The sequence below is a fragment of the Limanda limanda genome, chromosome 22 (genome assembly GCF_963576545.1).
Source record: "Limanda limanda chromosome 22, fLimLim1.1, whole genome shotgun sequence".
Taxonomy (NCBI): domain Eukaryota; kingdom Metazoa; phylum Chordata; class Actinopteri; order Pleuronectiformes; family Pleuronectidae; genus Limanda; species Limanda limanda.
The window spans coordinates 5,990,941-6,003,630 of record NC_083657.1 but is presented as its reverse complement, the minus strand read 5'-3'; the positions used below and the strand labels follow the sequence as shown (position 1 = coordinate 6,003,630).

General features: G+C 42.2%; 2 protein-coding genes across 2 annotated transcripts; one reads left to right on the top strand and one right to left on the bottom strand.

The window, feature by feature from the left end:
* Nucleotides 1-484: 484 nt before the first annotated feature.
* smim20 (small integral membrane protein 20) lies at nucleotides 485-2,651 on the bottom strand. The gene is made up of 3 exons (XM_061066361.1): nucleotides 2,486-2,651; nucleotides 1,001-1,057; nucleotides 485-704 (listed from the first exon to the last, which is right to left on the bottom strand). Exons 1-3 carry the CDS (start codon nucleotides 2,592-2,594, stop codon nucleotides 661-663), a joined length of 210 nt encoding a protein of 69 aa, XP_060922344.1. The 5' UTR covers nucleotides 2,595-2,651; the 3' UTR covers nucleotides 485-660.
* An 82-nt stretch (nucleotides 2,652-2,733) lies between these two features.
* man2b2 (mannosidase, alpha, class 2B, member 2) lies at nucleotides 2,734-11,076 on the top strand. Its single transcript, XM_061066045.1, has 19 exons — nucleotides 2,734-2,907; nucleotides 3,412-3,558; nucleotides 3,751-3,856; nucleotides 3,938-4,110; nucleotides 4,203-4,318; nucleotides 4,400-4,577; nucleotides 4,673-4,871; nucleotides 5,368-5,558; nucleotides 6,501-6,672; nucleotides 6,754-6,887; nucleotides 7,569-7,846; nucleotides 7,975-8,166; nucleotides 8,247-8,490; nucleotides 9,243-9,353; nucleotides 9,437-9,629; nucleotides 10,164-10,310; nucleotides 10,403-10,515; nucleotides 10,597-10,714; nucleotides 10,799-11,076. The coding sequence occupies exons 1-19, from the start codon at nucleotides 2,794-2,796 to the stop codon at nucleotides 10,900-10,902; spliced, it is 3,030 nt and encodes a 1,009-aa protein (XP_060922028.1). The 5' UTR covers nucleotides 2,734-2,793; the 3' UTR covers nucleotides 10,903-11,076.
* The last annotated feature ends 1,614 nt before the right edge of the window (nucleotides 11,077-12,690 follow it).

The following is a 12,690-nucleotide window of genomic DNA, read 5'->3' as shown; positions in this document are numbered from 1 at the left end:
TTAAAAAAGCCGAGCTAAACCCTGTGTCTGTGACGGGTAAATGATAATTCAGAGTGATGTGTCCTGGAATAACTCTGTCTCTACTGTTTCCATTTCAGAAGATGATCCTGCACGTTACTGGACAATGTCCCTCGTCTGCCGAGCCGCTTTCATTACTCTCGCATCAACTAAATCAAAATGAAATGTCAGAGGAGACTCTTGTGAATGGGCTGGGTAAACAAACCACTGTATTTTATTATAATTTCCTACAGGCTGCATACCAGAGCAAGGCTTTTTGGAAATACAAGAGTTTTTCCAAAATATCTAAGATGCACAAACAATACACACGTCAATGCTTTTGGTTGTTAACATGCAGACATGGGGCGCCCCCTTGTGGACAAATTCAACTCTGGGGGTTGAACATTCGAGTCCAATCTGTCTCTCAAAACAAAACATTACCCAGTACAGCAAGAAGATTATACAAATAAATCTTTAAGGAAACGTATTTACGCTTTTAGAACTTTACATTTTATTTATAGGATTAAAGAATCACTCAAACAAACCAAACACATTCTGGAAATCATTCATTCACTCACGCTCACACCAAGCACTCATCACAAAAGGCGTTTTCGTCATCAGCATCAGTTTCTGGAAGTCGTGAAGCTCGGCTGTGGCTTCTCTTCATTTGTCTCCAGGTTTGAACGGATCCGACCACATCTTCACACCTGAGGGGGGGGACAGAAATAAACACTGTCCTGAAGAAAAGGGTCATGAGACAGGAGGATCTAACTAGTTCAATTTAGGACCTTTAAACCTTTTTTGTTTACAAACAATAAAAAACAAGTAGTATGTAATATATTAACATATTTAGGATTTTTACGGCCGAAAAAGCTCAGTTCAATACATACCAAGCAATTCCAAAGGTTGAAATAAAGGTGAACAAAATCCTTAATACATAAATATAACATTAATAAACTGCAGTGACAAAACCACTCAGTTCAGATCTACTATTTGTTCTTACCCACAGGTTGAATATCCTCCTGGTTGATTCCCGTCCGGTTTGTCTTCTGCACGACTCCTACACAAGAAAAAATCATTTATTTAGTGCAATTTAGTGGTCAAAATCAACTACATTTTTCACAATTGAAGCTCGTTATCATCAGCATTTGTTGTTGTCGTTTGTCAGCAACACAAGAAGAAGATTAATCCTCAACTTGTCCTGACCGTAGCTTTCCATCCGTGCCGGCCAGAAGTGGCCAGACGTAAGCTAACTATTTAGCTTAATGTATTTTCCTGGCATCTCTCTTTCTTTGTCTCAGTTGGTTTAACTGCATGTTTATTTATTTCTTTGTTTGGGAAAAATAGAAAGGAAACTTCTCTCTGCATGCAGGACAACACATTGGCCTCATTTGACAGAATAAATGTTTTTAACTCTTTGATGAGAAGAGCTCAAAACCCTGTTTTATAAAACTACTTGTTGAAGACCAGCCATTTACTTTAACAAGGCTTTTAAGTCTAATTCTTAAATTCTCCACTTGATAAAGTATGATTGCTCTGTGTGGTGAGAATAAGGGTGTTTAATAAGCGTCTTAATAAATATCACATCATGTTTAATGAATGCTACTGGCACACAAGGGGCTGAGTTAATTCACACAGAGGTTGCCATTGTACTGGTTTTGTTGCCGTTGGACTGGTTTCAATTGGCTACTATGCTAGTTTCCCTGCCGTTGAGCTGGTTTTGGGCGGGTTTTAGTGCCATTACACTGGTTTTGTGGCCATTATGCTGGTTGTGTCGCCATTGGGCTGATTTTGTTGCCATTAGGCTGGTTTTGTTGCCATTGGACTGGTTTTGTTGCCATTGGACTGGTGTTGTTGCCATTGGACTGGTGTTGTTGCCATTGGACTGGTTTTGTTGCCATTGGGCTGGTTTTGTTGCAATTGGGCTGGTTTTGTTGCCATTGGGCTGGTTTTGTTGCCATTGAGCTGATTTAGCTGCCATTGTTCTGGTTTAGTTGCCATTGAGCTGATTTAGTTGCCATTGGGCTGGTTTTGTTGCCATTGGGCTGGTTTTGTTGCTGGTTTTGTGGCCATTAGGCTGGTTTAGTTGCCATTGGGCTGATTTCTCACCCAAACCTGGCAACCCTGCATCAGACATTTTCATTCATTCTCTCCTGCCTTGTGTGAATCCAAGTAAATTACCTTTCTTACATGTTCCTAATAAAAAACTCAGTACATTACAACTTAAATTAAAACAAGTCTCTATAACTGGGGCCACTGTGTATAAAGCAACATTAGCATTAGCATTTAATGTACCAGAAACACCAAATTAGAAGCCACATGTTTTAGGCTTTGAGCTAGCTAGGTTGTGTTTAACCAGGTAAAGCTACAATTAGCACAAAGCTAAACACTTCACATCCAGCATCGTATGACCTGTCATTACTGGGAATGTTGTCACCACAGTTCCCATTAAGTAACCGACACGTAATTGAAGTTTAACCCGACTTACTGTATTCCTCCTTGTGATGGAGCGGGTAGAAGAAGATCGGGTAAAACGCGGCAGCCACCGCCGTCACGAACCCTCCGAAGATCAACGTTATTCTCAGGTTCTTTGACATGTTGTGTGTCAAAAGCTTTCACCTCCAAGTGTGTGTATGTGTGTGTGTGGTGTCTACAACGAGTACTTCCGGTTTGAAGGTCAAAACGACTATTTTGGTATTTCAGGGCTTCCGTAGTCATGTGCTGCAGCCACAACAATAACACGGAAGCAGAGTTTGCAGACTCCTCTTCCCTTTTTTAGCTTTTATCGGCTATAAGATGATTTATTTGGCGTTGTGTATGTTTTATTTGTGTTGCAGCTGCTCACACGGAATCCAGACGTTTGTGCTTCCTCACAGTCACATGGATGTTGGCTGGGTTTACACCATTCAGGTTGGTTTCAGAATCAGAATCAGAAGTATTTTATTGCAAAGTACGTTCACACATACAAGGAATTTGCTCTGGTAATTGGTGCATACAATGAACATAGAAACATAAAAAACGCAATAAATACAACATGCATAGGAGAGCAATGAAAATGGGAAACCAGTATATATTTACTCACTGTTTACTTCTTATTTACTCACTTTTTACCAATATTTATACAAAGTAACATTTATTTTGAGATAAACATTTCTGAATAAAAATATATAAAAAATATAAGAAGTGAAGTAAAAAGTGAAATGCTAAATGCAAAACAGTTAACAGTGTCATATTGCAATATGCAATGTAATGCAGTATAATATAATATAATCTGTCCTAAAGCTGCTGTGAAACCTCTAAAACACCTCCAGACGAATGAATTCCCCTTCTGCAAATTGCTTTAATTCAAACAACGTGCACGGATGTGTGTGTTTTACTTGTGTGAATGGGGGATTTGTGTGTGTTTTCCAATAGGAGAGCATGCACGCCTATGCAGCCAATGTGTACAGCAGTGTGACTGAGGAGCTGTCGAAAGCTGGAGATCGTAGATTCATCGCTGTGGAGCAGGAGTTCTTCCGCCTGTGGTGGGACGCCGTGGCCACAAGCACCCAGAAGAAACAAGTAAGGATGTGTGAAGGGTCTCTACGCTGTTCTGACGTAGAATAATGCACCTGGAATACACCTGGGAGCTTTATTTTGAAAGGGATAAGTCTATTATGTGTGTTTCTTAAAGTTAGGGGAAGATCCTTGTGTTTAAAACCACTTGTCTATACAGTAAATGAATAACGTGTCGTGGTTTGGTTGGTTTTCCAGGTGCAGCAGCTGGTAAAAGAAGGACGACTGGAGTTCATCCTCGGGGGTCAGGTGATGCACGATGAGGCCGTGACCGATCTAGAAGATCAGATTTTGCAGATGACAGGTGGGGTCACGCACGTTTTCTTCCTCTGTGGTAACTCCAGCAACGACTCGACATTAACCCTGAAGCTTCCTGCCGTTTCAGAGGGACACGGTTTCCTCTACGAGACGTTCGGCGTTCGCCCGGAGTTCTCCTGGCATGTGGATCCATTCGGCGCCTCGGCCACCACGCCGGTCCTGTTTGCCCTCGCCGGGTTCAACGCCCACCTCGTCTCACGGGTCGACTACGACCTCAAAGACGACATGCAGAAAGAGAAGGTACTAGTTGGGTTTAAATACAATAGTTAGCACAATTTCATCATATATTTAAACTAGAATTGTTTCATGATTTGTATACCTTACTTTGACAGAAACTACAGTTTGTATGGAGAGGTTCTTCCTCCCTAAAGGAGAAGCAGCAAATCTTCACTCACATTATGGACCAGTTCAGTTATTGTACGCCATCTCACCTCAACTTCTCAAACAGGTAGATCTAGACTACTGACCTAAAAGAAGCAGTATTTTTACCATTTTTCCGTTTTTATATAAAACTTTAAATTGTCTGCAGCTCTGGTTTCTACTGGAACGGAGTCGCCTTGTTCCCTGACCCGCCTAAAGATGGAGTCTACCCCAACATGAGTCTGCCCGTCACCAAGGAGACGGTCCACGCCTACGCACAGGTCATGGTGGAGAACATCAAGCAGAGGGCGGCTTGGTTTCGGACAAACCACGTGCTCTGGCCATGGGTGAGCAAAAATGAAAATGAAAATGAGAAGCTGATTCAGTTGTGTTGTTGTTTTTAACGTATTTTTTGTTTGTTTGTGTGCTGCTTGTGTTTCAGGGATGCGACAAACAGTTCTACAACTCGTCCGTGCAGTTCAACAACATGGATCCTTTAATGAAGTACATCAACCAGAACAGCCACGAGTTCGGAGTGACAGTCCAGTACGCCAGCCTGAGTGAATACTTCCAAGCCGTCCACCAATCAGATCTCGTGTGGGAGCTACGGGGGAGTGAGGATTTTCTGCCGTATTCCACTGGTGAGAATCTGGGTCGTGAATAGGGTTGCAAAGGGGCGGAAAGTTTCCATGGAAAGTTAAGCTCTGGAATTTTGGGAATTTTGAGTTTTGCATCTCATGTGTGGAGACATTTCACCCCATCCAATGTAGAAGGAAAGGCTGTGTACATTTGCAAATACTGTGCAAAGACCTATGTTAAGAATGACACAACGAGGCAAAAGCATATAGTCAAGTGCCCAAAGTTTCCTCAGGGCTCAAATCAGCCTATGACAAAATAAAATGTTTATATTTATGTCTGTATATGACAAGGTAAATACAGTTAGTATAAATTACCCACAACATTTACAGTTTATTCCCGTTAATTACGGTTAATTCCTGTTTATTCCCATGGAAAGTTTCCAACTTTGAATATTCCTGGAATTTTGCAACCCTAGTTGTGAAACATAACAAAACATAACAATAATACCAAGCATCACATTAAAGGGAGGTAATGAGACGCAGGGTTTTCTTTCCTCAGAGCCGTACCAGGCCTGGACGGGGTTTTACGCCTCCAGAAACGTTTTGAAAGGAGTCGCTCGGCAGGCGAGTTCCCAGCTGCACGCGGCCGAGACTCTGTTCACCCGCTACCGGCTCACCTTCCCCGACGGACCTGTGGCTAAAGACTGGGCCCTGGACAAGCTGAGAGCACTCTGCTGGGCTGTCTCTGAGGTCAACTCTCAAACTACTGGACTCACATACCAGACAGGGATGTCACTAGGGTTGCAAAGGGGCGGACAGTTTCCCGTAAATTTCCGGAAACTAAAGTTTAGCTCGGGAATTTTGGGAATATTGAAAAAAAAAAAAAACAACTACGCAAATTAAACGCTGAGCAATAAAAACATCATTCAAAACTCTATTTTAAAGATGTATGGAATGCAGCACACACTGCACGTTGAATTTCAACCCTCCACTGTGCATTCTTCCATCACATGCACAGATAACTCCCAGCATCCTTCACTCTACAGCAGGGCTATTGAGGCCTGCTGTAGTGTGCAGGACTAGTCAGATAAGTTTCAATGATATTACTCTGGGAAAATATATTAGCATGCTGATTGAGGATTGTTCAACTGGTCATCTAGCCTATTTCCATTCATTTATCCATCAATTGTAAAATATTATCACAGACGATTCCAATAGTTTGGCTAACTATTTATATCTCTGGCATTGCATTAGTGTTTTTTTACAAACTTTTTTCTCATCTTATTCTACAGAACAATGACACGTGCACTATCTCATGTGTGGAGGCATTTAACCCCATCCAATGTAGAAGGAAAGGCTGTGTACATTAGCAAATACTGTGCAAAGACCTATGTTAAGAATGACAAAGATGCAGAAGCATATAGTCAAGTGCCCAAAGTTTCCTCAGGGCTCAAATCAGCCTATGACAAAACAAAATGTTTATATTTATGTCTGTATATGACAAGGTAAATACAGTTAGTATAAATTACCCACAACATTTCCAGTTTATTCCTGTATATTCCCGTTTGTTCCTGTTAATTCCCGTTAATTCCCATGGAAAGTTTCCTACTTTGAATATTTCCGGAATTTTGCAACCCTAGATGTCACATAACACAAGTAAACGCTTAGAACAACCATGTCATGTGTTTTTAGGTGCAGCACCATGATGGTATCACCGGCACCGAGTCTCCCAAGGTGGCAGACATGTATGTGCAGCACCTGGTGCAAGGCATGATGGGAGTGGAGGAACTTCTCGCCGCTCTTTTTCTGCTGCCGCACAACCTTGACATGTCCAGCGACCTCGACAGCAGCTACCACAGGAAAGGTGGATTACAGCTCATTTAACATGTCTGTCATGTAACTTTCCATTTGAATCGTTTTGTATTTGATCACCTCGTGTCATTAGTTCATCGGACTCTGGGGCAACACGTCATCGTGTACAACCCTTTAGCCTGGAACATCACCACCATCATCAACGTCACAGTGACCTTCCAGAACGCAACCGTCTTCGATGATGAGGGTCGGCCTGTTCCTGCACAGGTATTATTAATCTGATTTCATAAGCTGATAGTCACAAATGTTTAGATCTTCAGTCTCTTGTGACTTTGGGCTGGACTGAGGAGAGTAAATGTGAATAGTCAGCTTCAAGAGGAGAAATTAACATAAGTGGCCAGAGGGAAAAACAGTAAATTCAAGGAAATATGGGACACCTTCATGAGATTTTTGGAAAGCGGCCAAGTGAAAATTAATGAGTGAAACAGAATAAAATAGCAGCACCAAATAGGATGAATATTAATTGTAACTAACTAATATTATGAATAAGAGAACGTTATTTTATCTAGGCTTTTGATTTGATTGATTGTAATTTTATTTTATTTATTTGTATTTGTATAATTATGTCTTTATTTACATCCATTTATTCTGATATTTTTATATATGTATTTTTTTTTATATTTTATTTAATCGTATTTAAGTTATTTAATTTCTGCCTCTTTTTCTTTACCCTGAGTGTTTGATTGTGGGTTGGGAATGTTCATAAACGTTTGTATGTTTATAAATGTTTGAATGTATGTTTCTTATATATAAAACTCAATAAATATATTGTTAAAATGTGAATAGATCAGCAGTATCTTCAGTTCCTCAACGATCCAGGCTTTCTTTTCTATTCATAATTTAAAAGTTTTAAATTCCATTTCTTCAATTTTCTTGTGTCTGTTACAGATCCAGAAATCAGCTCAGTCCAACGTGACCTTCGACCTCTTCATGCTGGTGGAGCTGGGAGGCCTCCAGCATAGGAAATACCTGATTAAGTTCTCTGACAGGAAGTGCGCTGGCAGGTCCAAGTGCGGCTGGACGTACGCGGCTAAAGGCGTTCGGTTCGAGAGGCGCAGAGTCCGCGACTGGACGAGAACGGGCAGGAGGCTTCTGCCCGTTCTGAACAATTGTTACAAGCTCATGTTTGACCAGGATACAAATCTCCTGCACAGCATCACTTATCTGTAAGATTTGTTTTTCAGCATTTTATCGTTCTCATTCTTATGTTTAGTTATCCGTGGTACAGAAGACGTTCTTCTCATAATGTCGTAACTCTTCTGAACTTTGACCTCTCCTGTCGTCCCCCTGCCAGTGAGGAGAGCAGGAGGGTGAGTGTCTCTCAGGATTTCTGGGAGTACCACGCGAACGGAGACGTGGGGGCGGGGCCCATCTCCGATAACTACATCTTCAGCAGCAGCGGTTCAGCCGTGCGCGCCTACCAGGCCGTGGAGATGGAGATCATCCCCGGAAAGATCGTGTCTGAGATCAGGCAGTACTTCTACAGGTGGGGAGAAGGAACTTTTTCTCTTTTTACTTCTCAGCTCTAATTGTGATTCTCGCAATTTAACATGGTGCGTGTTTCAGAGAGGAAAGCGACGTGGACTACGCGTACTCGATCACCACCCGGGTCCCAGAATGCTTCGGGACCACGTTGCGGTGTCACAGGCTGGAGCAGACTTATTCGCTGGGGTCCCTCCTCCTGAACACCGAGGTCGTCCTCAGGACCAGCACAGACCTGAAGAGCAACAGGACTCTGTACACAGACGACAACGGCTACCAGATGATGAAGAGGCCGTACAGAGAGTTCATCAACAACACTATCGCAAGAGTAAGTCTGGGCTGCAGGGGATTTCCATGACTGTTTAGAACAGGGGTTTTCAACCTGGGGTCCGCGGCCCCCTGGTGGTCCGCAACGGCATTGCAGGGGGTCGGCAAAATTCGCTTTGATATTTCAACACATTTCCATATTACTCTTGAATATAGTGAAAAATATTTAAAATAAGATAAATGTCTAAAATAATATAAAGGTGCTGGTGATCATGAGGTTAAACTCAAGTAGGCCTCAATTGTTTGTGTGATATTGTATGATATTCATTTGTGACATATTCTGCATTACTTTGTCATCTTCCCTCTTCAGTTGTAGCCCCAGTTTATGTTGATTGTTATTGATCATCGTTACTTTAACGTTCTCTCAACATGTCAGCTACATGTCTGTACATTTAAGTCATGAACGTTATATATTGATGTACATATGGCTCTGAGATGCAGTACAACTACAAACTGCATTTTAATTTTGTTTTCAATTCTTAAGCTCTGAAAATCAACCGTTTTTGTTGTTTTTTCACAGATTTTTCTAGATTTGTTTGAGGTTTTTAAGTATATATATCTAGGTTTGTTTGAGGTTTATAAAACCAACATGGAAAACCAAATGTTAAAACTTCCTTGGGCACGCGCGTGCGTAGGCACATACGGTGGGCCGCGGATTACTTTCTAGTCAGAATGGTGGTCCCTGGGACAAAACCAGTTGAAAACCCCTGGTTTAGAATACGAACAAATGCATTTGACGTGTGTTTTTTGCAGAACTACTTCCCCATGGTGCGGACCGCCTACATGGAGGATGACCTCAGCCGACTGGTGCTCCTCAGCGACAGAGCTCACGGCGTCTCCAGCCAAGCCAGTGGACAACTAGAGGTACAAGAAGCTGTGAGATCACAGACTCTGTCCACGTCCTCTCACACTTGAACATGTTGACATCCTGCGTCTTTACCCCTCAGGTCATGCTCCATAGACGTCTGTGGAACAACCAGCCCTGGACCCTCGCCTACAACCTGACCCTGAACGACAGCTCGGTCGTGAGGCCCACCCTGTGGATGATGCTGGGCTCCATCAGCAGCACTTCCAGGCTCTACCAGAGGGAGGCAGTAGAGCTGCAGCACAGACCTGTCATCATGCCCATTGACCAACCTCGTAAGTTTTGTCTTTTACAAAGTAGTATAATGACATTTTAAAATATTTGATGAATTTGTTTGGCAAATTACGTTTGTTATGAAAGACCCTTACAGGATGAATCCACCCTCTACTTGTGTTACTTCTGCACTTGAAGTAATTGCCAACTTCAGGAAAACAAAGTTCCTGACTCTGCCAAAACTCTGGAAGAAGAATGAAAAATGTCACCGCAAATTAAATGCGGTCCAAAAAGCAACCATAACAACACAAGTCTGTTGTTCACTGTGCATTTTTCTCACAAACCGAAAAACAACTTGTCCAACAAACACAACCTCGAACAGACGACCACACAACTGATCCCCAAGTGCGTCACATCCTGCACTGCCCACATTCAGCAAGCAGGCGATTACATTTCTATGCACCATCACTTGGAGTCTGGTGCACATGAGAGAGACGTTCCACCATGGATTGAATGTATTCTGCAGAGAGAGAGAGAAACAAAACACCAAGAAACAAACAAGAAACCTCACTGTTGTGTATTGTTTGTCCACTTAGAGAAGCCGTGGCCGGAGAAGAAGCCCAGAGGACGTTCTGCCGTGCGTTCAGTGGTTCTGCCGCCAAACCTCCACCTGCTCAGCCTCAGTATCCCCGGGTGGAACTACAGCTCTGACCACGACGTTCACCTCAGACACGTACACTCAGGTCAGCATGGAGGAAATACAGTGCACATTAAAATCTGTCCATTCATACTTACTGGTTATATTCTGAGGTTTTTCTTTGGGATTTGCGTCTAGGGGAAGATCTGCACGTCGAGCCAGATTACGACCGCGTCCTGTTGAGAATCATGCATCTGTTTGAGGAGGGAGAAGATCCTGAGCTGTCCAAACCAGTCACCGTGAACTTAAAGGTGCGGATAGAGAAATTCAACTCATACATCTACATAGTGTACATTTTCATCATAATTCTAAAACAGCATCTTTTCCTTCAGGAAGTTCTGCAGAGCGTAGGGGAAGTCAAAGTGGTGGAGGAGCGTTCTCTCACAGGAACCTGGAACATCAGCCGTCTGCAGAGGTGGAAGTGGAAAACTGTAGATAAACTAGAAACAGGTGAGAAACAGCAGCAAACAATAAAACAAAAAATATCAGGAGTCACAATAACACTGCATTTCTCTTCTCTTTTCCTTCCTTTAGAAAACAAAGGGAGTGAGAGACACGGAAACGAAACCTTCACCGTCACCATCTCACCCAAAGAGATCCGGACTTTCTTCATTCACTTCGGTTCCAATGACTTTTAGTCTGAAGTGTCTTTCTTTCTTCTGTGAAGATCTTTAGACACAGCAGAGCTTTTTTAAACCTGTGATTCTTCTCTTCAGTGTTAATTAATGCTCTTTTTGCACATGATGTTGATGCCAACTTTGAGTCCCTGTTGACTCGCAATGAATAAAGTGATTATTTTTGTCTTATTCAAATATCTGTGTCACATGTTTGACTTCACTCACACGGGTCAAATAAATCAGGTTTAACTGATCGGGTCAGTTGCAGTAAATTATGAGATATAAAAAACTAAATGATGGCCCAATGTTTCTCCACCTCCAGACATGGATGCATGTCATAATAAAGTCCATGCAGACCTTTAAGTATTAAATCTTCAAATATATGGATATTTAGAAATGAACAGCGTGAAAGTGGAAGAACGAGCTGGGAAGACACAGCAAAGGGTCATAAGTTGGAATCAAACTTGCAGCTGCAAAATAAATGATCTGCTTTTCTCAATTATCAGTTTTTAAGGTCGATACAGGAGAATTGTAGCTACAGAAAATATGAGAATAACTGACACTAAGAAAAACATCATAGAAGTTATTAAAGTTACTCAAAGTTTCCCAAATAAGATAGATTGTTTTACATGGACATATGGGTGGAAATATTTCCTATCGCAGTTTATTTGCTTATCAAAAATGCAGATTTGCAGCTGTGATGTCAAGAGGCAGTATTATGTCCGGCCACTAGGGGCATCACAGCCCCAATAACCAAACCCAGGACTCCTCCTCCTCTTCCTCCTCCTCCTCCTCCCGTGTGTGAGCATCACCACAGTGGTTCACCAGAAAGAAGAGGTCGACAATGAGGTTCCAGTGTCAGTGAGCAGAGTCACACCATGATTCTCCTGCAGAGGAAGCTGTGATAGTGGATGAAGATGAGCAGCAGCAGCGTGAGTCCTGTTCTCTTCACATCAGCTGCTCAGTCTCTCTGTGTTTGTGCAGCAGCGTCAACACTAAGGTTTAAATCTCAGTTCATGCTCTGTCTCTAATCTGCATGATGTCATCATACGGTGAATGGATTCTTTGTTATTTTATTGGTGAAGATGCAGGAGGCTGCGAGCAGGTGTTTGTTGCTAGGATACGAGGAGACTGGCAGGGTGATGTCATGGTTGACTGCATGATGGAAGATTTTTGAGATCAGGCCTGTTAGAAAAATAGAAACATTACATTTTTGTTATTTTATCCATTAACAACGTTTAAATTAAACTGACATAATGATTATTTGTACATGTGTCTTTGTATTGTTCTGTCTGTGATATTAACATCCTTTATGTGTGTGTGACCAGAAGAGAGAGAGGGAGCAGAAGAGGAAGCTGCAGCACTTCCTGGGTGACCTGGCTCTGCTCGGATCTTTACAGGTGAGAACACACAGGGGGGCAGGGGCGTCTCCCGGGGTCTTTGAGGACCCCAGGCCAAAGGGACTCCTGCTCACTGATCTTGTTGCAACATCCCAGACATGGAAGTGAATGCAAAGAGAGGATTAAACTCACAGAATTAATAAGAAAAAACAAACTCTTTGTTTTCCTTCGCAGGGTTTTAAATATTTCCAGCCGTGGCTCCGAGGGAAGGAGGAGCTGCTGCTGACAGTCGTCAATGAGGACCTGGTCAGTTCCTGTTGAAATATACAAAATATAGATGTATCTGAAATACATAATATAATAGGTTTGTATGTGTGTTTGTTCTACATATACTTAGTAATAATAGTAGTAGTAGAACAATAAAAAACCCGCCCACAGAGTCATAATATAAACTGTTTATGCTATTCTC